Source organism: Equus przewalskii, chromosome 1, assembly GCF_037783145.1.
Source record: "Equus przewalskii isolate Varuska chromosome 1, EquPr2, whole genome shotgun sequence".
NCBI lineage: Eukaryota > Metazoa > Chordata > Mammalia > Perissodactyla > Equidae > Equus > Equus przewalskii.
The window spans coordinates 135,710,918-135,737,817 of record NC_091831.1 but is presented as its reverse complement, the minus strand read 5'-3'; the positions used below and the strand labels follow the sequence as shown (position 1 = coordinate 135,737,817).

The 26,900-nt window shown below is 37.3% G+C and overlaps 1 protein-coding gene across 1 annotated transcript in view; it reads right to left on the bottom strand.

Annotated features, from left to right (window-relative positions):
- PRTG (protogenin) overlaps positions 1-26,900 on the bottom strand; it is a 117,582-nt gene that overhangs the window by 51,485 nt on the left and 39,197 nt on the right. Inside the window, exons 3-11 of the mRNA XM_070623849.1 lie at positions 15,201-15,345; positions 14,105-14,238; positions 12,287-12,424; positions 11,871-12,029; positions 11,119-11,278; positions 10,103-10,350; positions 7,622-7,786; positions 3,811-4,116; positions 2,728-2,916 (exon numbers count right to left, since the gene is read on the bottom strand). Of these exons, the coding sequence (XP_070479950.1) occupies positions 2,728-2,916; positions 3,811-4,116; positions 7,622-7,786; positions 10,103-10,350; positions 11,119-11,278; positions 11,871-12,029; positions 12,287-12,424; positions 14,105-14,238; positions 15,201-15,345 (1,644 nt within the window). The remainder of the gene's footprint in view (positions 1-2,727; positions 2,917-3,810; positions 4,117-7,621; positions 7,787-10,102; positions 10,351-11,118; positions 11,279-11,870; positions 12,030-12,286; positions 12,425-14,104; positions 14,239-15,200; positions 15,346-26,900) is intronic.

The window sequence follows — 26,900 nt, the reverse complement described above, 5'->3', positions numbered from 1 at the left end:
TATCTAGTGGTACAATGTCTTACCGAGAAAAATAAAAATGCTTGTTAAACGAACTGAAAGATATAAATTCATTCGTTTATTTATTTCTCTTAGAAACAAAGGACTGTATGTGTTACTAAGGAGAACGTGTTCCAATAACATACTTTTTAATTGAAAATTTAATTACCAGAAGTGGAAACAAAAGGATGTGTATTAGGGCAACAGAATGGGCATTAGTATGAAAATAAAATTTTGAGACATCAGTTTGCTCAAATTGACATTGAATCAGCAAACAGAAGCATTTAAATTTCATTTCTGAGCCCATTTAATAAATCTAGTCCCAGTTAGAATGCCTTTAATGTGCAAAAGCTCAGTGAAAGCAAGTATTCACCATGCAGGACACAGATAGGGTTCCCTTAACCTACTGCCCTCTAGACACATCACTCTCTGTTAAACAGGCAGCTACCGCCAGATGCTCTCGCTAAAAATGGTCACAGATGGTCAGTTCTCCAGTTAACAGAAGATACTGCCCTCTCAATAGCCAAAAATAAGAAGGAAAGGAGTGCGAGCTGTTAACACTTGCTTAGTGAGTTAAACCCATTCGCTTGCTATAAGCTTGGCTAGGCCCCAACAGTGATGTTCTAGAAAAGGAAGACTAGATTCTAGGGCTCTCAGGATTAAAAGGCATCTAACAGGTGATCTAGTCAGCAGCTGTACAATGCCTGAATCCACACAACTGCATCCCCGCTAGTCAGCCGGTCCAGCCATGACTCGGCAACTGCAGGGGTGCACAACCTGCTGTCTAACAAGCAAGCCCTACAGCTGGGACAGAGTTCCCTGTTACCCTGCACTGCCATTAGTCCAACCACTCAGTCTAATGCCACAGGCAGGAAACATGCAGCTACTTTAATAGACAAGTATGCTGACTATAACAAAATTATTGCCTTGTTTATGCATTATAAAGTGATTTTAAGCTGAATTACCCCAAATAGCATACACAAAGGATTTTACAACATAAAAACACAGACAATTTATTTTTAAAACAAAGGCGGAAATAAAGGTTTATAGTATTGAAAACTACTATTGAGAGATGACAAAAAATTCCAACAAAGATCAGTGGGTCGTGTTCTTTATATATACATGCACCTGTAGAAAATTTTTAAATTTTAAAGAATTGTTTTTAATTGACAAACTTTTAATTAAATGCTTTTTTAATCTTTTCACAAGCAGAGCATTATTTTTTTTTCTAATAAATTATTCATCTACTTAGAATAAGCTACCTATATGTTTAGGAAGAGTGTTCTATGAAGCTATTTTTTTTTGTATCTTCAACCTATTTATTGGAAGCATTGAGTTTGATGTGTGGTTTTTTTCATCAACAATTGTCCAAAATGCTGTTTCTTACTCGATACTAAGTAAAATTTGCTTGAATAAATTATATGCATATGAAAAAGGAGAGCACACTGAGAAGCCATGGCTAGAAATAAATGTTGCTGACTTGGGTGGTAGTGGGCTGGGCTAACACCATCTCAGTATCAATGGTTTAAGGAAGGTCACCCTGAAACATATGTAACTTCTCGTCGTTTATAAAGCTGTGTGACAGAGATCAATAGTGAAACTTATTTAACCAAATGCAGATTAAATTAAAATCCAACAAAACAAGATTATATGCAAAATGTCATCTGGAGAACTATGGCAAAGAACCAGAGGATGGGGTTGTGTGTCCCTGTGCCTGAAAAATGGATTCCCACCACTGCTTCTCACTGCACAGGGACTAAAGTCAAATGCTGCTCTCACAGCTTGTGCTGCCGTGAGGTCAAGAAAGTAAATGGAGAAGCCCATGGCGGGACCACTGTGCCCCTTCCCTTCCCGTATTGCAAAGGGCAGTCTGTGACAGGGAAGGCCAGGGTGTTTTTGTAAAAGTCCAATATGTGCGGAAGGTGCAGTAATAATTCAGTAGGAATTTGTTTGGTAATCATAATTAAAGTTTCTGCTTTGTACTTAAGGGTGAAAATCTACTCACAAGCCACAACTGGCTAGGTACGCATTTTACACCTTGAGTATATATCTGTTTGTATGTGTTTATTGCAGATATAGATTTCTTTACTTCCTTTTAAACACGCTTACATCATGAAATTCTTTCACTCTGCAAAGATAGCACGAACAGGGAATAAAAAGTCTTTCAGAACTCTGATGAACCCAAACACAAAGTTAAGTGCATTTTCCTCTAGTGTTTCTGCATTAGAGCTACATAAATATTTACACTTACATGGGTCATATGTAAGAGCATTATTTGGTGCATAATTTACATATATTTTACACACGTAAAATAATGCACCTACATAGCACTCTCAGGCAATTTCTAACCTAAACCTTAATTATTGTGTCTTGTCTGATCATTTGGTGATATTCTTATTTTACATTCCTATTCTACATCCACCACACCCCCACAATAATTGATCAGGATCTCACTCCACCAGAAGTAAACTTTAGAAAGAAACGCAGATGCCCAGCAGTGGGGGAAAGAAAGAAAGATAACATAGTTATGTGACATTTTGCCAGTTTACTCACAACAGTGAGTCAAAGACCAGTCGCTGACTTAAGCAATAGGATATACACAGTGCTATAGTAAAGGCAATTATTTTCCTTTTGCCACTAAGTCAGTTTTTGCGCCATACATCCAACCACTTTCCCCAAATTGGTCTGAGAGGAAGGGAAAAAGGAAAAGCGCAGCACGGGCTCACTCACCTAAACCACTGAGAGTGTAGACAAGGTCACTGGTACCCAAGAAAATGGGTCCGTTCTCCTGCTGCCCTTCTTCCTTGTAGTACAGCTTGTAGCCCTGAATGGTTGCTGTGTCCTCAGCATCTTGCTGCCACTTCACAGAAATGGTGGTACAGTTCAGAGGCTCCAGATGTAACTCTGGGGATTTAGGGGCTAGAAAAATCCACCAGAAATGTAAGTATAAAAAAATCTATAATTCACATGAAAACACAGGATAGGCAGATCTCGGTCTTAAGCCAACAGCTTCAAAAAAGTTCAATTCCAACTATTATACCTTAACCTACCTCTCAAAATTTCACAATGGTATTAAACTTTGACACAGAATTGAAAACATCAAATACTATATAAAAAAAGACTACATAGACCTTATGTGAAAATAAGAACAAAATATCTATATTTGTATATTTTAATTTTTTTCAAAGAGGCAGTTAAGTACTAATTTTGAACATCCAATATTCTTCTGTGATAGATGAACAAGTATTATTAATCAATTAACAACAACAATATAACCAGTCATGTTAAATTCCACATTAGTAAAATAGGAGAGCATAGAACTCCCTAGTCTTATGGTCTTACTATTAAACTGATGATTTAAAAAACATATGGAGGGGCCAGCCCAGTGGTGCAGTGGTTAAGTTTGCATGCTTCACTTCTGCGGCCTGGGGTGTGCGGGTTTGCATCCCGGGTGCAAACCTGCACAACACTCAGGCCATGCCGTGGCAGCATCCGACATACAAAGTAGAGGAAGGTTGGCATAGATGTTAGCTCAGGGACAATCTTCCTCAAGCAAAAAAAAAAAAAAAAGAGGAAGATTGGCACAGATGTAAGCTCAGGGCCAAGCTTCCTCACCAAAAACAAACAAAAAATATGGCAAAATATAAATTAGGTCTCTATTAATATGTAACTTCTGGCAATTCAGTTTGATTTGGACCAATCTGTCTCTGAAGGATTTATTAAGCAAACTAATAGTGTAACCAAAAGTTTTATACAACAAGTCCTATGCAAAAAGGGACTCGTATTCTTCCTCAATAGTCTTTAGAAATTTACCTTTCACACTTGTAGCTTTGGGTGTCCTGTGTGAAGTCCACACTGACGACTCTCCCAGCCCCACTCTGGTGGCAGCAGTAATCCGCACCAGGTAGACACTATCAGGTTTCAGGCCCTCCAGAAGGTACTCATGCATGGTCCCCGGGAGCTCCAGAACTTGGATGGAATTCTCAGTGCTGAGGCGGAAGGACAGGCGATACAGCACCACTTGGCCCCGCCGGTATTTGGCTGGGATTGGCAGCCAGGAGATGAGAATATCGGTGGGACTTCGACTTGTCAAGCTAATTTCAGGAGGTCTCAGGGGAACTGCTCATACGAGAAAACAGCTTGCTTATAAATATTTACAATCAAAATTGTCAATCAGCACACCAGTATTTATTGAATTCTCTTAATAGCAACACGTAACATCAGACAAAATAGATACTTTCAGCCCTAGCAGAGGTTTTCTGTCAGACTACAAACCAGAAAAAAGAAGGAAAAATAATAAAGAAGGACCAAGTATAGAAAACCAAAGAAAACAAGGTTTTCACCATTATTGTTGTGATTGTTTTATTGGTTTTGGGGATGAATATGAGATGACTTAATACTCATACAAATATGAGAATACTTCTCAAATAATCCCACCAAAATGACTTAGGAATAAGGAAGAGAGAATTATGCAAGAGTGAGGAAGCTCAGGACACGAGGGTTCTAACCTGGCAAACAATATTTGACAGTGTAAGAGTTGCATCTTAAAAATTAGTGTGAATTTTGTCTTCCTACTTATGATATATGGCATTTAATATGAAAAAACGTTTTTCCTCTAAATAATTTGAATACAACCTGTACTCCAGGAAAACGAGGCAAGTACCCTGGAAGGCAGACTAGGATTAGGAGTTAGGACGGGTTCTAGAGTTAGCCTCTGTGTGCTTCCATCCTTGTTCTACCACCTAGTCCACTGTGTGATCTTGGCCAAATGAACTCCTTCGGATATAAAATGAGGATAATAATAATAGCTCCCTCTACAGTCCTTCCCATCTCAGTTAATGGCAATTACATGTCCAGCTGATCAAGTGTCATCCTTGACTTGGTGTCATCCTTGACTCCTCCACCGACTCCACATTCAACCCTGAGGCTCCACCACTTCCACTGCCACCCTGTTGGTCCCTGCCACCATCCTCTTTAACCTTTATCATTGTGACAGCCTCCTACCAGATCTCCCTGCTTCTGCCCCTGTCCCTAGCATCTATTCTCAGCACATTAGCTGTTAAAATGCAAGTCAGATCTTGTCACTCTTCTGCTCAAAACAGCTCCCATTTCACTCAAAGTAAAAGCCAGTCTTCACTGTGGCTTCACACAAACCCCTATCCTTACATGGCCGGCTCCTCATTAATTCTCTGCCTCATCTCCGACTGCTTTCCACTCGCCCCCTCCACTCCAGCCATGCTTGTGCTTCAGGCCCTTAGCAAACTCCACTTCCTCTGCCTAGAATGTGCTTCCCCCAGTCATCCGCCTGGCCAGCTCCCTCACTTTCAATTACTTCAGGCCTTCACTCAGATGTCACCTACTCAGGGAGCCCCACTTTGGTGACTCTGTCTAAAGTTTCAAACCATCCCAATGTTTCATACTCCCTTCTCTGCTTTTTCCCCTTCTCCTCAACACTTACCACTATCTAACACAGTATATAACTGACTGTTTGCCTTGTTCTTCTGCCCCTCTCCCACTAGAAAGAAAGCTCTACAAAGTCAGAGACAATTTTTCTCTCTTTTGTTCACAACTAAATACTGAATAGCACATAGCAGGTACTCATTAAATATCTGTTGAATGAATTAAACAATAGATGGAAAAGGGACAATCAATTTATGAAGCACTTCTGAGTCCTTTATGTGTATGAATTCATTAATTCTCACAAAAACTCGATGAAGGAAGTGGCATTATCATTGCTATATCTGAGGAAACTGGGGTACAAAGAGGTCAAATCACTTGCCCAAAGTCACACAGCTTCTAAGTGAAGGAGCAGATCTGGGCAGACCATACAGAGCCCACATTCTTTTTTTTTTTTTGAGGAAGATTAGCCCTGAGCTAACTACTGCCAATCCTCCTCTTTTTGCTGAGGAAGCCTGGCCCTGAGCTGACATCCGTGCCCATCTTCCTCTACTTTATAAGCGGGACGCCTACCACAGCATGGTGTGCCAAGCGGTGCCATACCCGCACCTGGGATTGGAACCGGTGAACCCCGGGCCGATGAGAGACAGAATGCGCGAACTTAACCGCTGCGCCTCCGGGCCAGCCCCGAGCCCACATTCTTATCCCCAATCTCTTCTATAACTATAGTTCCCCTATTGCGGGGTTATGTAGGGATTAAATGAGATAATGTAGGGAAGGTTTTTAGAACAGTCAGGGCTAAGAGCTCCACAAGTGTTCATTGTATCTGCTGTGCACTGCTGTGCACCTCGGAGACCCACACATCTCAGTTTGAGAAATATGGGCTTAGGCAATGGGAAGACATCAGTGAAGAAATTTGAAAAGCATTGTCAAAAGGTCTGTATATTATCCAGAAAGCTATATGAAACTTCATTAAATAAAAAAGTTGCAGAGTAAGGAAAGGTTTAAAGGAGAAAAACTTTTGAGATCCTAACTTAACTGGAATTCGCAAGCTTTAACAAGTAGCTTGCTATGCTTAGATTTATTTTCCTCAAGGATATAGGGGGAATACTCCTTATACAGCAAAAATACCCAAAACAAAACACTAGCCTGTTTCAACTTAGACAGACATGTCAGAGGTTGTCAAATGTAATGAGATAACTAGAGAGGTCATGTGTATTATGGCTCATTCTAAAATGGAACAGACTCTTAAATGAAAACTGAAATATGGAATTCAGCATCCAGATAAGTGATAATTTTTTCATTTAATCAAACTCTGAACTTATAAACATCTAAATAAGTGGCATTATAGAGATCTAAGTATGAGATCTAGGACCAAATGAACAAATAAAAAGATTTGGGAATCGTTAATATAAAAATGTTTGAAAACTAAGGGTGGACTATTTCTTGAGGATAAGAAAACATTTGTAAAGGTAGAATAGTATAATTAAGTATATGTTTAATAATTCCCTTTTCACTCTGCAGGGTGAAAAACAGGCCTTCCAGAGCCCTGGAGAGAGAGAGAGAGATGAAAAGTCAGAGGAGGAGATCAGCTCTCCAGGACTATCTTAGTGGATGGAATTTCCCACCATCATAGGAGTATATGGAGGCTTGCCCTCAAATGGACTGCAACTCAATTTCTAACCCACCACCAGGTAACAAACTGAATGAGTAATACTTTCTTCTTTAAGTAGAATAAGCATATTGTATCTAAAAATAAACCAACTGCTATCTGATTACCTAAGAATTTTTTTTAACTGACAAGTACTAAATTTCATAAACTCTCAGTTTCAGAAGTCCAATATTTCTGACGTGCAGTCATTACACACACTCCATATGTAACTGTCATATTTATTCACGCCTAGAGACTCTCACACTTTCTTCTATTCAGTAAAAAAAAATTGCAATGTATTTACAATTTAAACAAGGAAACTTGAATAAAAAATAATGATAATACAAGAATTTTATTATTAAGATTTATATCACAGATCATAAACAAGTGTTTATCCTTATCTTGTTACTGTCAAAAAGCGAGTTATATTTAAAATGGTAGGTTAGCCTGTTTAACACACGTGCTTTTATAACCAAAAAGGGGATATTTTCTCTAATTTAAAACACATCTATTCACTGAAATGGATTAAACATATGAATGTTCATATTTAAATGACCTAGAATCATGTTTCCTTACCATCCTCTAAAGTATTCTGTGTCACATGGTCGGACATCTGGCTGGCTCCCATTGGCATATATGCCACAATGTAGAAAGTATAATTGCTGGCAGGTTCTAAGTCATCGATAATATAATGAGTTGTGTCATTTCCGATGACTACTTGATACTCTTCATTATTTAAACCTACATTAAAGAATCAGTGTTTAAAAATTATGAATATTCAAAATAAAATTAACAAGACCATTTTCCTTCACTGTGAAACACTGCTCCTTGGGTCTAATGTCTGTTATTCTTTGGTGATCATTTAAAAAAGGTGAATAAGAAGGTCTTTATTTTCTAAAAGTAACCATGTCTTGCTACAAGCCACTAGTTTGCATTTTTCTCGAATAAATCAAACTGAAAATAATTAATCTTCTCTAAATTTCATTTAACATCTAGTCAAACCCACAGCAGAGACGATATAAAACAGTAACACAACAGAGCTTAACACTACAGAATACTGTAGCTCATGCCAGGGTAAATTTTACTTAAACTCATGGCTGCTTTTTTCTTTTAAATATAAATGGAGAGACAGTAGGGAATGTAATGGCTTTACTCTTTATAAAAACAAACCATACCAAAAGTTGTCCTGCAAAAGATCTCATTTTGCCCCTAGAGATTCTATTAAATTTGACTGACACAAGTTGTTCTTTTATTTATACTGAAAGCAAAAGAACTGGGAGGCACAGAACGTGCTTCGAAACCCTTTGTTCCACAATGAGTTTTCTTTTTTTTTTCCCCCAAAGAGGAAAAAACTCTCAGCCATAAAATCTTAATAAAATATGCATGGCAAGGTATAGAAGAGGATTTGTCTTTGTGGCATTTAATTCCTACAGAGCAAACCTGTAAAGCGGAACAAGAGCACAGGCAGCTACTGTGCTTTGCGAACAATTCACAGCAAATGCATGTCAACTTAATCAAAACTCTCTAAGGACGGAGCCCCTTCTCCCCACACTGGATTTATAAACAAAACAGAAGGCAAATTCCACTATTAAGTTTTCCCACATTTCTGAATTAACTTGATAGCATTTTAATTAGACAAGATTACAGGCATTTCACAACAGACTGGCTAATGGCTCGTTAATTAGGAACTGCATGGTGCGATTTCTGACCTACCAAACAAGGTCCTTGAGTTCGAATTAAAAAGCCTTGTTCGGTCCCTGAATAGACCACTGAGCCGCATGGGGAGGCTCTAATGAAACAACCATAATAGCAAACGAGAGCGGTCTCCACCAAAACCAGCATTCCTTTTACCTTCCTAAATCTCTAAAAAGGGAATTAACATACTCCAACATGCTCAGTTAGCAGACTTTCATTCTTCTTGCTACCATGAACCCTGATTTAAATTCAAAATATTCCTTTTCAAAATACTACTTCAAAGTACAAAAAACAAACAACAACAAACCACCTGTTTCTACACACAATTTTATTCTATCACCATTCTTTAGGGGTTTGAATGTTTTTTAACATCTACTGCAAAAAAGCTAGGCTGTCTGTGTATACAACTAAACCTCCACTGTGGTTTCTATGAGAAACCAATACAGAAATCTCTAGGATTTATAAGTATTTTTTCCTTTTCCTCTATTTTTTTTTTTTTTTTGCCAAAAGAAAATAGGAGGATAAAATAGATTCCAGAAATGGAACTAAGAGTTCTGAATAAAAATTTTAAGATAGATTTGATTTCTACTTTTATATAATAAATGAGATAGCAATAAAGAGTAGTGTCCTGTTCAATTTTCAGAGAGTTCTATACGATTTCAGAAAACATTCAAAATATATAAAATCAAATTCTGGGGAATTTGATAATGTTTACTTTCCCTCTTAAAAATAACAGGCTATAGTGACTAGAGTTCACCATACTATTTTATTAAGCAATTACACCATTGCTGCTATCTAACTGCATGCTTAAGTTGGTATATTAAGTCTTAGTTAAGGAATTTATATCTTGGCCAGAATAAAATTCCTAAGTATACCACTCTTGTAATTTTTAGCAGGCACAGGTGATAAGTCTAGACAGAAAAATCTTAAAGTATACTTATACACACAACATGTACAAGAAAAATTTAGCAAAAATTGATAGACAGGTGATAGATTATTTTATTAAGAGACATAAATGCCATAGAACTTCAAAAACATTTTGTGGATTATGTGAGACATCATTCACACTGAAAACAAATCCTTGATAGCAAGTAGTACTTAAAAATAAACACTCCTCAGGGCCAGCCCCGTGGCCAAGTGATTAAGTTCGTGCGCTCCGCTTTAGTGGTCCAGGTTTCACCAGTTCGCATCCTGGGCGCGGACCTGGCACCGCTCACCAGGCCATGCTGAGGAGGTGTCCCACACAGCACAACCAGAAGGACCATAACTACAAGATACAACTACATACTGGGGGGCTGTAGGGAGGAGAAGAAGAAAAAATAAAAATAATAAAAAAATAAAAACACTCCTCAAACTGCTTACCTTCTGCTTTCATGTAGTGCACAGAATAAGCGATGACTTTGTCTGAATTATAAAGTGGCCTCTCCCAAGCTAAAAGGATGGCTGAACTTGACATGGTTTCAGCATGCACATTATAGGGAGCACTGGGTCTGTCTTCTGACATTACTACAGTCAGTCTGGCTCTAGATAAAATAGATCCTTGACTGTTCTCAGCCATGCACTGATAAATAGCATCATCTTCAGGAATAATCTGGTTAATTACCAATTTACTGAGGAAAGAAAAAAATTATTTCTGTGAAAAATTCTAAGAATGATGTAAAATAAACTATTGCTAAGTGCACTCTCATTTTAAATGACAAAAGTTACTAAGAACAAAAACCGTGTAATCAGCCTTACTGAAAAATCTATATGACTTGCTTAAAATTACTCATTTTCTGAGTCTACATAAGTGAGTACTTGTGATATCCAAATCCTGTTTGCTTTAGGTGACAGCTTAATCTTTACTAAAAATTTGGTTTTTCTTGAGAAAGTATACTACTCTGTAATAGCATCTAATTTATATAATATTGTAAGGTTACATAAAATTCAGGTCAACAAAAATTTTTAAAGTTTTGCTCAATATATGAGAATGTTACAAGAAGATTCATAAAAATGAGTTCTTAAAATCATTAAGTTTGAATTGTGGAGGAATTCTTAGAGTTTCAATTACTTCCTTCTAATTTCTTCATTTTATGGAAGAAGAAACTGAGACCCCAACAGGTTAATATGCTTGCTAATAACTTAGCTAGTGGCTTACGAGCTCTAGAACCCAGGTCTGGGGAACTATCATTCATTTCATTAAAATCTACCACTTTCACAACCCACATATAAAATACAAAAGATCTAAGGTGTGCTAAGGATATAATTTTAATTTCTTATTTTAGTTTAAAACACCAAGATAATTTAGGTATCTGATGTTGCAATTATAAACATTTCATGTACACATTACTAAAGCCATTATATCTTATCTAAAATAGCAGCAAAGTAACATAGCCTACCTGTTGTACATTTTAATTCTACCATTTGAATGTATCTTCCTTCCGTTTTTCAACCATGACATTTTGGGTGAGGGGATTCCTTCTGCCTGACATACAAATCGAGCAGTGCCAGCTCGAGGCCTCGTTAAACTTTCTGGCCATTCGACAAATGAAGGAGGAGCTATTTTTAAAGAAAAAAGAAAAAAGTATTTCTATAGTCCCAATAGGAATGATACAAAGAGTCAAGGAAGAGTACAGCAAATGACACAAGTCCCATCCTTGAAAATATCTGACATTCCGAGCCTCCTGTCTACACTCTACATATATCTATCCAGATGCCTTCTCCCTGCCTGGTTCAGTTAGATGCCTACTTCCTCCAGACTTTCCCTACAGAGACCACCTATATAAACACACTATAAATATGTGTACCATAATCCTACTTAACTAAGCCCAATACAGAGCCACTTACGAATGCATATAGACAATCAACAGATTAGATTTTTAGATTGGTGAATGGGTATATGGATTTGTGGGCGGGTGAGAAGGAGACAAAAGGGAAGCTTAAATAAAGGAACATAATGATATGCAGGCAAGCAGGATGATAACTTCAGAATGACAGTTATATTTTAACATAGGGCTTTAATTTTCTCCTAAAATTCATCCTTGGGTTACGATGCTTCCTATCAATGCTACAAAATTCAAGAAAGGTGGAGGTAAGCTATGAATGAAATAAAACAGCAAAGGTTAAAAAGTAAGAATGCAAGAAAACATACCTAATACAGTTAACGTTGCCATGGCAACAGTAAAGTTTCGTGTGCCTGGGGTAGTGGCCCGACAAACATATACTCCAGCATGTTGCAGCTTGACATCAGATATCATGAGATTACCATTTCCAAGTACCCGAGTATTAAAGACATCAATGGACTTGTGATCTATTTCAAAGAGATACTTCAGTTGTCAATGTAACATATGATCTAAAATTATGTCAAAAATTTTCTATCCAATTATATCATAAAAGCATAAAGTTCTCTATACCAGAACTTTTTCTCTACACACTGAAATGTCAAAAAGTTAAAAGAAAGGCCACTTAAATGCCAAACATGTGTTTTGTATATAAAATAAACATTTTATGAGTTTCATTTGAAGGAACAAAGTTTAAAGAAGACTTTTTTTTCCTGAGAAGACTTACCAAGACGGCTCCAAGAAATGATTGGTTTGGGATTTCCAATGGCCACACATTCCAAAACAACAGTCTGATGAAGAGATGTCGTTATATTCTGTGGACCTGCTATAATGGTTGGTGTGTGAAAGGATTTAGACTCCTTAGCTTTGGGGAGGAAAAGGCAGAATATAAAAATAAATTAAAAATAAGATAAGTAAAATGAGCTAAAATATTCTTAAGTTATTCACTTTTTTAAAAAACAACCTTATTGAGATATAACTCACATAATAAACAACTCACCCATTTTAAGTGTATAATTCAAGGATTTTTAGTATTTTCAGAGTTGTGCAACTATTCCCACAATCATTTAAGAACATTTTCATCATCCCAAAAAGAAACTCTATAACCATTAGACTCCCCAGTCTCCTCTCCCCATAGCCCGGCAACCACTAAACTACTTCCTGTCTCTCTGGATTTGCCTATTCTAGGTATTTCATAAAAAAGGAAGCATACATTTTTACAGCTTTTTGTGACCAGTTTCTTTCCACTCAGCATAACAGAATAATATTTAATTATATGGACAGAATACATTTTATTTATTCACTTAGTTGATGGACATTTAGGTTGTTTCCATATCATTGACCTTTTTCTTTGAGGAAGATTAGCCCTGAGCTAACATCTGCCAATCTTCCTCTTTTTACTGAGGAAGACTGGCCCTGAGCTAACATCCGTGCCCATCTTCCTCTACTTTTTATGTGGGACGTCTACCACAGCACGGCGTGCCACGCGGTGCCATGTAAAACCCCGGGCCGCCAAAGTGGAATGTGTGCACTTAACCACTGCGCCACCGGGCCGGCCCCTCATTCACTTTTAATTGGGATTCAAACATTAGTTTAATAATTTCAGTAATCTTGTTAGGAATTTATGTTACAGTGGGGAGAAGGGAAGGAGTGTGACAGTGCTTTTGTCTTTATCTGCTTACCAGGAAGCTAACAGATACTATCTGAAATTAAAACACAGCATTGAAAACGTAATTTCGGTCTCAATGTTTTTCAAGATTTTTTTTAACCTTAAAGGATCATTTAGCAAGTAATATCTCCTGTGAAGAGTAAACACGTGAAGTTCAACAATGTCTTTACTCCAGGTTTTCCTCCACTATATTCAAGTAAATTTAAATTAATTAGTTAAAAATAAAACCTAGCATCTATGTCTAATTCTATCTTAATAAAGTATGTATTTCTTTCTTCATGTTCATCTCTCTAGTTTGTTTCCCTTCTAACTATACTCATGTATGGCATGGCAAAATACATAAAGTTATGTTCACTTACTGTTAACAATGATAATTTCTGGATACCGGAATTGGGGACACTCCTATATCTTTGTACTTTTTTACATTGTTTAATGCAAAAAATTTTCTATTTTTCACTTTTACACACATTATTCTTTATAATAAGCATGCATCATTTTAAAAAATGCAAATTATGATTTTTTTTAAAACAACAAACAAAAAGACACCAAACTGGAAACAAATATATCTTTACTGACAAGGGACAATTCTGGTGGAAATGGATGATTATTATTCTCTTTTTTATACTTTATATTTTAAAAACAAAAGTGAAATATTTACAGAACAAATATTCCATCTTTCTTAAAGACACTGATATAACATAAAACAAGTTAGCCCATAAAAGAAGAGTTAATAGATTAAAAAATGACCATTTTCCAAATAGAGCACACTAATTTAAATGAAAATAAAGGACTACTTTATGGCATACTGCTATAGACAGAGGAGAACAGTTAATAGCTGGGCCAATAAAAACTGAAAAAACAACTTCTGTGTGGTACCTGGAATCACTGTTAGAGAGGCCTCCACACTCTTACGCCTGTGGGCTACAGTAGCAGCAACACAACGGTAATTTCCAGCATCCCCGTGGCCAACGTCATAGATCTGCAATACTCCTGTTGGCAGGGTAGTTATCCTGTTACGAGAAGAAAGATGATTAAACTCTTTGTAGTAGCCTTTATATTTTATTTTAACATACATTCTGTAAGATTTAATATACTCAACCTTTTTAAAGTGCCAGATGCAATACTTTAAAGACCTTTTAAAACACTAGCTTGATTCAGCTGTTCCCATTTGAGTCAATACAGCTCTCTAGCACATAAATAATCAGGCAGTACGTGGTTTGTAAAATCTATCAGTCTAATTTTACAGAGTCTCATTTGACGTAATACCTTAGATTTAGCTAACTGGTGGTCTCGACCTTAGTATAATTTTTTCAAATTCCTGATTTCTCACCTATTAATATTGATGTATTCTCCAAGACACATCTGAACATAAGTTTTTTTTAAAAAGCACTTCCTTGAATAAATTCTTCCATCTCAGTGCCCTACCATTTTAGCAAATGATTTTTGCTACTCATGAGGACAGGAATCAAACTTTTTGAAGTTGCTATCAAGTTCTTGATCCTTAAACCTCAACACCTTCAGAGCACTAGGGATGTGTGCAAGTGTGCGTATATAGTCGAGAGGAGATTAGGAAATGGAAGGTAGAGAAAGAAGTGGGCAGCTACCCGGGTGTACATTGGATACCCTCACACCAGTACTGCTATTGCCAGCAGTGAAAATGTAATTTGGTTTCCTAAATCCTTGGGCTGCAATCCAGGTACTCAGGTGGCCCCATGGTTGGAAAAGACGTTTGAGGAAAAGAACAAAGCAGTAAGATAGGCTATCTGAATTCTGATCTGAACCCAAAAGCCAGGAATTATGCCCCATGTGCCAGAGACTGATGATCTTTGCCTAAGTTTGTAAAGTCTTCAAGAAGTTGATTATTGCTACCATAAATGAAAATGAGCTCCATAATGGTCTTTCCCCCTGTATAGTCTCATGAGGAAGTCTTCATTACTCCTGCATCATCTCCAAAGACAAAAGCTGCATTTACCTGTCCGTAGTTACAGGTAGGGTTGTCCGGTTTAATTCCCATGTTATGACTGCAGGAGGGTTTGATGAAATCTTGCATGCAAATCTAGCAACTCCACCTTCTTGGACCTCAGTAGAAACTGGTTGAACTTCAAATGCAGAAATAGCTATAAGATAAAAGTTTGACAAATTCAGAATAAGCACGTGTACTATTATATTGCACTATACTTGGAAATAACATTATGCTAGATATTATTTATCAGACTTGAACTCCTGCCCAGAGGTAAGACCAACTCAGGCAACACAAAGATAATTTAGGGAATAATTTTGGAAAAACCACCAGACAGTTGCCCAGCTCAAGGAGTCTAGTCTTTCCCAGGATGAAATTCTAAATGAGTTCTCAAGAAACTTATGACCTACTTGGAGAAGAAAAATTAACATAACTGAAACAAATAAACAATGATGGTATGTAATTACATACCAAATTACGTAGTACAAGCTTCAAATACTACTGTATTTCAGAGGAGAGGGAAATCGGTAAAGACAGATTAGACAGATAAGAACCATTTACAGGGATTGTTTTGAATTGAGTTTTGAAGAATCCATTGGGTTAGGTGGAAGGGGAAAAAACAAGACATTCCCAAGTGAATAACACGAAGGCAAGCACAGAAGAGAGAGATGTGTTCACAGGACTGTAAGGAAACAACCAGGACTAACTACTGTAGACTATTTCAGATTAAGGGTTCATGGAAGAGTGGAATGAGAGCAGAGATAAAGCAGATTAATACCATGGTACAAATTAAGACATCACTGAAAATTTTTGAGCAAAAGAGTGTCAGGATAATAGTCATATCTGGGAAAAATTAATCAGGCACTGTTACACAGGATGGATTGAAAAAAGAAGAGCCTCAAGTCTAAAGACCCACAGATTGTTTAAATAGGAATGATGGACCTGGGTGGTGGCAGTGAGAATGGTCAGATTCTACAGACATATTAACGAAAACAGAAGACTTGGTGCTTACTGGACACAGATATGTCACTCTGTGTTTGGAATCTAATGAAGGTGGTAATGATGGAGCAGAATGAGAAAGGAGAGAGAGAAGACAAATGGTGTGTCTGACGAATACAAGGTAGAGAGACTCAAGAGACTATTTTTAGACTCGTGTATTTCCAAAGTGGAGATAGATAAATCGTGAAGTGTTGATATTTTCTAGAGATAATATTTCTTTGCCATTCTAGGCATGCCTCCAGGAACTGGTCGTCAGTGTCCACGGTTTTACTTTTTGATGGAGTCCAGACTCCAAGTTATAGTGTGGTTTTCCTTCCCTCTGCTAAGTCTTTCAGGATATAAAGAAAGGGCCCCAATGATGGTCTTACTCCCCTTCCTCAGACTCCAGTTCAAAAAAAAAAAAAAAAATATATATATATGCCTTTACAGTTTATCAATAAAGTGAGAAGTTATGGAAAAACTGGAGGGAATAAGGACTAGAAGACTTATGATTCATTAGAGTGGAAAGGGTAATAGGCCACAGAGGAACAAATTTTGCCTTGGAATTGGCTTCACTAATCCGTAAATGGGTCACAGGCCTTTAGAGGTACAGGACAAAGCCAGTGAATAACGGTGAAAATATTCTTAGGATCATCTACTTCCAAAAAGGGTGAAGTGGGGGTAAAGCACAACTTTATACATGTATGTAACAAAAAATTTCTACTTCCTCAAGAAAAGTGGCTCTCAAACTGCTTTTATCAGTGGATCCACAAGGTGAAACCATTTTCATAATCATCATCATTTGCCCTTCTCACTCTCATTTCTCTTGAGCGCACAGTGGTTTCCGTAGCTACATGAAGGGCGATACTGCAACAGACGCGGTGCAGACGCAGACGTGCGTGGGCACTCAGCTGTCTTCTTCTATGAAGTTAAAGACATTTGTACAAATGTAAAACAATGCCACCCCTCTCAATAAAATCTTTTTGCTTTGAAAATTGGTTATGTTTCATTAAATGTGCTATTGTAATATGTAATGGATCATTTTCATTTTAAAATTAGTTAATCAATATTTTTTAAATGTCTCAGTTTTACTTTCTAATAATAAGAGGGTATAAAGAGTGAGACTAAAATGTTTGAGAACCACTATTCAAGAAAAACGCTAAAAATCAATACAGTTTTTCTTTTTAGTCACTTCCGTAACCACTTTCTGGGATGTTAATCTATTTATAAACATTTTCATTCTGGGTCAAATCTATGACCCAACTACTAGAATCAGGAAATAGATGGTTATATTCACCTTCAAAATATCAGATTCACATTCAGAAAAGCCTGATTTCTCAATAACAAGGTAAGTCTATCTTTCTATAATTAACTAAAATTATGTCAAATACATTCATATTTGGGGAGGATTAGGACCTAAGTTTCCATAAGCCTAATGTCTGCTTTATGAAGTACTGATTTCTTTTACTGATCCCATATTTACCTTCTCCGTGTGTGAGGGGGTGACTCTGAGTTCTGGCTGTCATTGATAATCCAGTTTCTATTCAATTTACAGACTTCAAAGTGGGAATTTTACCTTATTCTTCCCCAGCCTTTACTTCTCTATAGACTGAAATATCTAATATAGTTTAACTTCTCCTTAAAGCAGTAGTTCCTCCAGCCCCACCTATTTGAACAATTTCTTCTTCCATTATCCCACAATGAATCAAGCACCCCATTCAGTATGTTTTATCTCATGTAGCTCTCTCATACCTGACTTCTCTCCATCTCTAATAGTCCTCTCTTTGATTCAGGAACCTCTTAGGTGATCTCTCTCCTGCCGGCAGAGTTCCCTCCACAGTGACAGTCAAAAAATACCAATTTGCTTTGTGTTGCTGATGAATTAACTAATCCCTGCAAAACACTATCAGCTCATTTCCAACCACTTACAATGATGTTCCGTGAACACTGAACTATTAATAATTCAGTGAATTATAAGTAATATATTATTATTAAATAGTACATATTATCATGAATACACCATGATATTTCATACTTCTGAGCATTATATGAGCATTTCCTTCTCTCTCAAACATCCTAGGTCCCTTTGGCCACCTGATGACATCCTGTCCTAGTTTAGAGCTTAGTTCTCTTGTCCTATCCTTTGGGAAGTTTTTCCTGACCCTTTTCTCTGCCATTTCTGTACATTCCAGGTCTTTACTGTTACTTTTATCCCACAGTCTTATAATCACTTATTCACAGTTTTTCTCCCCTTCTACACCATGAGCTCCTTGAGGGCCAGCAGTGGGTCACATTCTTTGCAGGATCTCTTAAGATAGTGAATGGCACAGTGGCATTAAAACAATACTTGTTGAATTGAACTGAAATTTTTTGGATTTTCTCCAATTCTATTAGTCTTTAAACACAGCAACCAGAAATGTAGGGAGTTTCCCAGGTACAAATACCAAGGCTTGAGATGAAAAGAAAATAATGCTTTTTATTATTTTTTTGTTTGCTGTAATTCCAAATGATATCCAAAATCTTAGTGATCTTATCTAGAGACAAAAATCTGTCCCTCCTCTACCAAAGAATTTTTATAAAGATTACATAAGCCAATATAGTGAGGGCTCTTTATGTAAGATTTTTTATAAATATGATACTGAGAATAAAAATAATCATTCTGTTGCCTTGAGTAATTTCCCTCCTATCACTAAGGCACTTCAGTGTTATTTTACTCTGAATCTCATCTAACCAAACAATATAATCCCTCTGAACCTTTTCTTTAAGCAGCTCCCTCTTTTTTTTCCCTAGATGCATAAGTCTATGAAACCCCTAAGATTTTTTTATTATAAACATTGAACTAACTGCACTTTAGGTCAAATGCACTAGAACTTCGGAGTACAAAATTCTGAGAACTAAAAGCTAAATGGATGCATCCTCTAACTCAATAAGGGTATTTCTGTTGGGGAGGGATTAATTGAGATAGTTATATCTCTTTATGGAGATATAAATCACACAGCATGTAATTTACGCACCATACAATTCACTCATTTAAAGTGTACAATTCAATGGCTTTTAGTATATTCAGAGTTTTCAACCATCCCCATAATCTATTTTAGAATATTTTCATCACTCCAAAAAGAAATCCCCTATCCTTTAGTTACCACTCTCTAATCTTCCCACCCTTCCCCGACCCCAGCCCCAGGCAATCACTAACCTAGTTCCTTTCCTCCCTCCAGCTCTATTGAGATATGACTGACATATAACATTGCACACACCTGATGATTTGATATACATATATATTGGGAAATGATTGCCACAAGAAGGCTAGTTAACACATCCTTCAAGTAAGGGTACTTCTTGATCTCACTCTGGTTTTCAGCAAGGTCTACAGAGGTATAAAAGAATTTTTTTTAATCCCCCAAAACACCTTTATACTTAACATGTCTAACTTTTTGGTTCCTTTTGAAAATTCAATCTGTTGGCAAAATGATCTTTCCCAAAGAAGACTAGGCCAGATAATCCTTGGGACTCTCACCATCACCTCTGAGACAGAAGAAAATGAGGCATTCATGATTCAACAATGAAAAGAAGTTGCTATCTTTTTGTTTCTAACTCCTCCATCTGAGCACCAATCCCATCCTCTTCCCTCACCTCTGGGAATCCGATATATCTGCCTTTTCTCTCTCTCTTCTGTATATTCACACTCTTCTCCTGGGTCCTTTTCTCAGCCTATAAAAGTGGTTAAGTCTCTCCCAAACTCAAAACACAAAAAGAACAAAATTCCAGATGTCTCTTTATGGCTTGTATCCCTCTAGCAGCTATCCACTCTCTCTTCCCCATGGCATCAAAATGTTTCTAAAGAGTAGATTACCCTGGTTGCTTCCTCTTCTTCTTCTCTGACTTTATGCCTCAAATATCTAGTCTGCCTTCTCCCTCTATTATTTTATTGAAACAGTGTCTATGACACCATGCACTCCTCATTCTCTTATTTCTCTGACTCCTCTTCCCTGTCTCCCTTTTCAGGGGCTCTCCCTCCTCTGCCCTTCCTTCCAGAGATTCTTTGTTCTTTTCACTCTCCACATTCTCCTTGGGTGCTCATCCACTTTCAGTTTTCATGTACACCCACCTCTTGCTGCTGAGTCTCCAAAACACACCTCCAGCTTAGATCATCATCTCCAGAGCTTCATACTCATGGTTCCAAGTGCCTACTGGACATCTTCACCCGGAAATTATAAAAGGCACTTCTAACTCATTCTGTCCAAAATGAAATCATCTTCTTTCCTCCAAGCCTACATCTCTACCTCAGTTTGTTACACCACTGTGCAGCTACTCACCTGAGCCAGACACTACTGACTCCTCCTTCTGCTCTCCCTTCGTCCAATCATCTGCTCCCACTGATTTGAACTGCTGAACATGTGTTGAGTCCATTCCTGTGTCCCTGTCCCAAATCTCTCACTGGAACCACTGTGCAAGTCTCTTATCTGATTGATCTCCTTGCTCTCATTTGCCCTCTTCTGCCCTTCAGAAACATCCTCCAGACATACACCACTGTTTGATATGGCTGCATGTGACTCACAAGGAGCTTCGACCTACTAATTCAAAGGCTTCTATAGCTAAAACCAAAAAAGGAATAATTTCATAAAAAATGTGATTCCAATTTTAAATGCTGTCAAAAACCACTGTGCCTTAGCAACCCTTGCTTCTAAATCTTTCAAATGCTTAGCTTAATTATTAGAAAAATTGAATGTATATATCCTTGCTATTTCAAAAGGAAAACATATCTTTCTTTACGACAACTATACATCTGTAACCTTTTTTTGGCTGGTACATTCTCAATAAACAGATTGTTGGTTAGTTTTTGCAAAAAAAAAAAGTAGTTTGGCATCAATTACTCCAAAACCAAACTGTTTAGTAAGCATGGAACAGTACTTAAATAGTCAATCTTAAGTATTTATATTAAGAAAACAGTGAATACTTCTGCTGTTAAAGATATGCATTATAATTACGACACAAAGGAGTTAATTTCCATGAGTCACACATCAATATCAATCCCATGATCTGTATAATCACAACATTCATTTAGTTTGTAGTCAACCCACGCTGGCAGGTTTTGAATCATGCGATTATTCATAAAATAATGGGCCAGCTTAACTATCTCCCCAATCTAGGGAAGGATTTTAATCACACTTATTTTAGAAAAATTTTAGACTAAAGGAATCTCTTCTAAATTCATTCATTCAAGAAATATTTATCCAGTGCTAGGTGCCAAGGATCTAATTCCAATGATGAACAAAAGCTAGCGGAGGTGCCACCCTCAGGGATCTCTGTCTAGCGATGGAGAAAGACATTTCACTAAATTACTATGCACGTATATAACTTCACATTGTGACAAATGCTATGAAGGAAATGTACTGAGAATTATGAGAGCAGAAAACAGAAGTTATAATAATGACAAAAATAACAGTAACTTAACATATATTTTATTGCCAGGTAGCACTTTAAATGAATTACATATTCTAGTTTTATTTAATCCTCACAACTATTATTACCCCAAGTTTCAGTTGAGGAAACTGAGGCACAGCGAGATTAAGCAACTTTCTCAAGGTTCCACAGCTAGTAAGGCACGAGGCTGGCATCTGAACCCAGGCAATCTCCAGAGACCCTATGTGAATTCTCTCATGAGGAAAAGTTTGAGATCCCCACAACTTTGTGTGGAAGATAAAAATTACTGGTTCTACTTCCAAGCAATTCTATGGCTCAGGTATAAGTTAATATGCATTGGTTTTCTGGCGGGGTAAGAATATGTGTTAAATACCTAAATTTCCAAAACAGAATAACACCTTTAAACTCTTGCATACTAGGATTTTGAAGCTATGGCTCTCATCCCAAGCAAGAGTATCTCTATTTCCAGGAACCTGTTAGGAAAGATAGGAATGCCCGTACACTGGATCATACGACCTCAGTCTAAAGTTTATTTAAGAATCAAATATTTTTTTTAATAAACATCAATTTTTTTAAAAAAGTTTCCCTAATGGGAATATTAGCTATTCCTTTATTATTACTATCCTAGTTCTAAGCTCATATACATTTGATCATCAAAAAGCCAAATACCTAGGGGCCAGCCCAACGGCGCAGCGGTTAAGTGCGCACGTTCCACTTTGGCAGCCCAGGGTTCACCGGTTTGGATCCTGGGTGCAGACCTATGCACCACTTGTCAAGCCATGCTGTGGCAGGCATCCCACATAAAACAGAGGAAGATGGGCACGGATTTTAGCTCAGGGTCAGTCTTCCTCAGCAAAAAGAGGAGGATTGGTGGCAGGTGTTAGCTCAGGGCTAATCTCCCCCCACCAGCCCCCAAAAAAGCCAAATACCTAGGGAGAGCTTAGAGGTAGGAAGACTGTTTAAGAGGCTACTAGAACAGTAGATGAGAGACTGGCTGTGGGTTTGAATGATGGGAAGAGATTACAGGAATGGAATGGAGGGCACGTCTAAGAGAGACTGCACACAGAACATGATTTGGCCATTAGGTGTTCAAGGGAAAAAGAAGGAAGGACTCAAATGGTTCTAAAGTTTCTGGCCCATATACCTGAAAGGTTGGAGGATAGTATGGTTCCTGAATGGAGAACAGAGGAGAAGAGATCAGATAGACTGCTGACACCATTACAGACTCTTACTTCATCAGAATAAGAAGAAACTGGACACGTTAAGGAAGACTGGGAAACTATAAAATTAGTCCAGGGATTGATCACATAAACACTTTCAAATATCTATCATCCTGATTTTTTAAACTAATGGGTCAGATGTTGGACTGTCATTAAGATTTAAAGAAAGATATCCTTGAGTTTTTATAATAGCAGCCTATAAAAATAGCAATGTATAATATGTAAAATTAACAGAGAAAAGAATTTCTTACCTTTGAGGCTCTGTCAGAATAAGCTTAGGAGGAATCGTGTACTGTTTTTCCAATTTCAATTTATTCTCATTTCTTGATGATAGAAGTTAAGGCATTAGAAAACTGAGGTAAAGGATATCAAGACTAAGGCAAATTCTTATCTTTAGTTGGTTTAAAGAGAATCAGGAATAAAATCTAGTACAATAGAGGGCACAATTTAGGTGGCTACCGGGAAGCGGTAAAGAAGGATAGCCTTGAGGTTAAGAGTGAAGATATTAAAATCTGCATATCGAGGGACCAGCCTGGTGGCGTAGTGGTTGAGTTTGTGTGCTCCATTTTGGCGGCCCGGGGTTTGCAGGTGCAGATCCTGGGCGCAGACCTAGCACTACTCATCAAGCCATGCTGTGGTGGCATCCCACATAAAATAGAGGGAGATTGGCACAGACATTAGCTCAGTGACAATCTTTCTCAAGCAAAAAGAGGGAGACTGGCAACAGATGTTAGTTCAACGCCAATCTTCCTCACACACACACACACAAAACTGTAGATCTGGGTTAGAATCACAGCTTTGCATTCTCGAGCTGTGTGCCCTTGAGAAGTTACTAACGTCAAGCCTCAGTATCCCTCAGTAAAATGGAGATATTACTATTTTAGAAGGATGGTGTAAAAATAACCTTAAATTACATATACATAGCCATACGTGCACACACACAGAACAATAATATGAGCATCACTCAGGCCCTGCCTGGCACCCAGCAAGCTCTAAGTAGTGGTGCTGGAGGTGGTAATGGTAATAGCATGTCTTGTCATGAATACATTGCCTTTACTTTCAGAATGATGACTGAAAGAAAGGTAAATAAAGGATGTCAGTGACCATTACGAAATAAAAATAAATTGTAAAGCCCTAATAAAAGGCAAAGGTGTCCTAAGATTTAAAATTTTTCTCTTCTCTCCTACTAAGCCAGATTATGTAGCTTTTACATAAAGGTACATAAAATGCAGAGAAACAGAAATAATTTTCCCATTTTTAATGTGTACCAATAAATTATTTGAAGACAATAAAATCCCCTACTTCAATATGAAATAATGTGGGACAGATTACAAGAAGACAGGTAATTAAGTTCAGATCTCTAGTGATAAGATTATGTTTGGTGGGTTTTTTTGTGTGTTTATATATTTTTCTATAATACACATATTAAGGAAAAGTACTGATATTTTAAAATAAATTTTATATGCCTATATGGGACATAGATTCAAGAGTTTATCTGCATAAATTTTCTACTGTTGCTTCACTACCTAATAAAAATCCCTCCTCCTTAATTTTTGTCTACCTCCTTGTTAGTACTTTGAACTTCTCATTCTTTAGATAGACATCACCTACGATCTATGGATGTTTGATTCTCTCCCCAACTAGTGCCCTCAACCTGAAAATTACATGAAAAGGAATGTCTGAATAAAAACCACTTTCAATTAAAAAATTATATATAATTTTATATCAAAACTTAGAAACTTTAGAAAAGCATGCAAATATGAATATCTGTATCATGACAGTCTTAAGCTTTGCTTCTCAGCAAGTATTTGTTTTCCTATTTTGATTTTTTTTCAGTGGGGCATTAAGCCGTGTAAATGAATACGCCCTTTACAACGAATGTTAGATCTCCCTAAAACTTTAGTTCACAAACTATTTTCAGCATTATAGAAATATTTTGCACTTATTTAAATGGCAAACCATCTGATGTCCTTACACAAATCTCAGCTTTCTCCTTGACGCGGACTTTGTTTCTGCCAGTTAGGTACGATTTTACAAGTCGACAGCCTCCTTGTGAAACCTGACCTCTTTCTTCCCTCCACAGGCAGTGCTAACATAAACCAAGAGCCCCACAAGAAGCCATTAAAGCAGTGCTGTTAAGAGGCCAGAGCTCTATAAAATAGGCAAGAAATAAGGTCTCAAGAAACACGGGCCATCCTCAAAAACAACCTTGCAAACACAATAAACGTAAGTGCCTATTTTATTTGCAACTTCCTCCTCTTCACCTGTCTACTTAATAATTTGCTTCTATGATTTATAGTCAGAAAAAAATCCAAAAATGGATCAAAGATGCTAAGAGGAAAATGTTCTCCAAAGTTTTATTGGATCAAAGCAGCAGATATGTTTCTACATTGGAAATGTATGACTGCAGTATAAGCTAACGTGCCATTCATGCTCCTAAAAGGTTGCAATGAATAAAATATTTAAGGCTGATTTTAAAACCAACTAAAAATGATGGATACACAGTCCGAAATGACAAGCCATCAATAATTTCAAATAAGTTCACAGGCTATTCCCTAACCTACAGAAAACATCACTTTCTTTTGTAAACTGCATTTAAAATATTCTTTCACTAAACAAAAAATACTTCAGCCAGTCAGAATCTTGATGCAAGGTTACATCAGTGTTCTAATGCTGTGGATCAGCCAGGGGTTCTGGATGCCTGAGCTGGTCAAGGGCTGCACCAGTTGCTACTGCCACACCCCCTCCTTGGGGAGTCCTAAATGGTAAGGGAACATGGCCAGTAGTCACGTTCCAGCGCCTCTGTGCTGTTTCCATGGCTCTAAGTCACCAATCTGTAGCCCTGGAGAAATCTATAAGTAGCTCATCAAGAAAACAGGGAGATTTCTATCTCAGACTCTCGAACGTCCACAATTTCAGAGTCCATCATGGAGTATACATATATTATATATGTGTATGTATTAGCTTAAAGTTTATTCTATGACACTGCTCTTTCAAACCACACATTTGTCTACTCCAGGCTTTACTAATGAAACCATGGTTGTAACTTCTTACATCATCAGTTCCAATTCACTTTGGAGCCTTCAAACTTGAAGAGTGACCAGCAACTGAGCAAGAAGTAAACTGATAGACCCGATCCATCATTTAACCAAAGCATCAGGGTACCTGACGCTTTACCTACTGAGGTAAACACCAACCAAGGTACAAGTTTCAAACAGGAGTTGAAAACTTATTATATTGTGAAGGCTAGACAAGAAGCTACTTGTACTTTTTTGAAAATTATTTTACAGAAAAAAAATTCATCTGTTTAATAAAATAATTTACCATAAGACAGATGCGATCACTATGTCTTGGGTGTCAACCTCTTTAGTTTTTGGCTGTACTGACTATACAATAGCTATCTATAAGTGGTTTATTACCTGACTTCTAGTGAATTTACTATCCTGCTTGAATCTGTAACAATTCTGATAACCAGGTGCTAAGAGGTTATACATTTGCTTTTCAAAGGAAATGTTTAGATCAAAACATGTGTCCAAATAAATAAATTTAAAAAAAAACAACGAAGGATAGAAACTTTGTAACAAAGTTGGGAACCAGAGAAACAGAAACAGATCCTACATGCAAAGTTTCCACAGACTAGGTTATTTTCCAGTATGTTCCTACTGTACCCATATTAAAAGACATTTAATAACACCCTGAGAATTCTTTGCTGCTTTGATATTTTATCAACCCTGTTGTGCAATGCCAGACTTGGCACTCCCCAAGCTCAATTTCTTTGACTGGAAAGAGTGACACAAAGCTCATCAAGTCCCCTCCTGTCAGCTGGGCCACTCAGTGCTATTCAACATTCTCTTATTAATCTCTTATTAATAACTAGTTTCAGGAATTCTCTAACTTCCCAATTTATTCAGGTCCCCAACCACTTTTACCCTAGGCTATAAATTCCTTGAGTTTAGAGAACATGTCTTACTTGTCTGTGTGTTACTAGGGGCCAGAACAGTGCCCTGCATACAACAGGCACTCAATAAAGGTTTCTTGAGTGAACTCAATGAACCACATCGCCACTTCCCTCCTATTCACAACAGAAAAC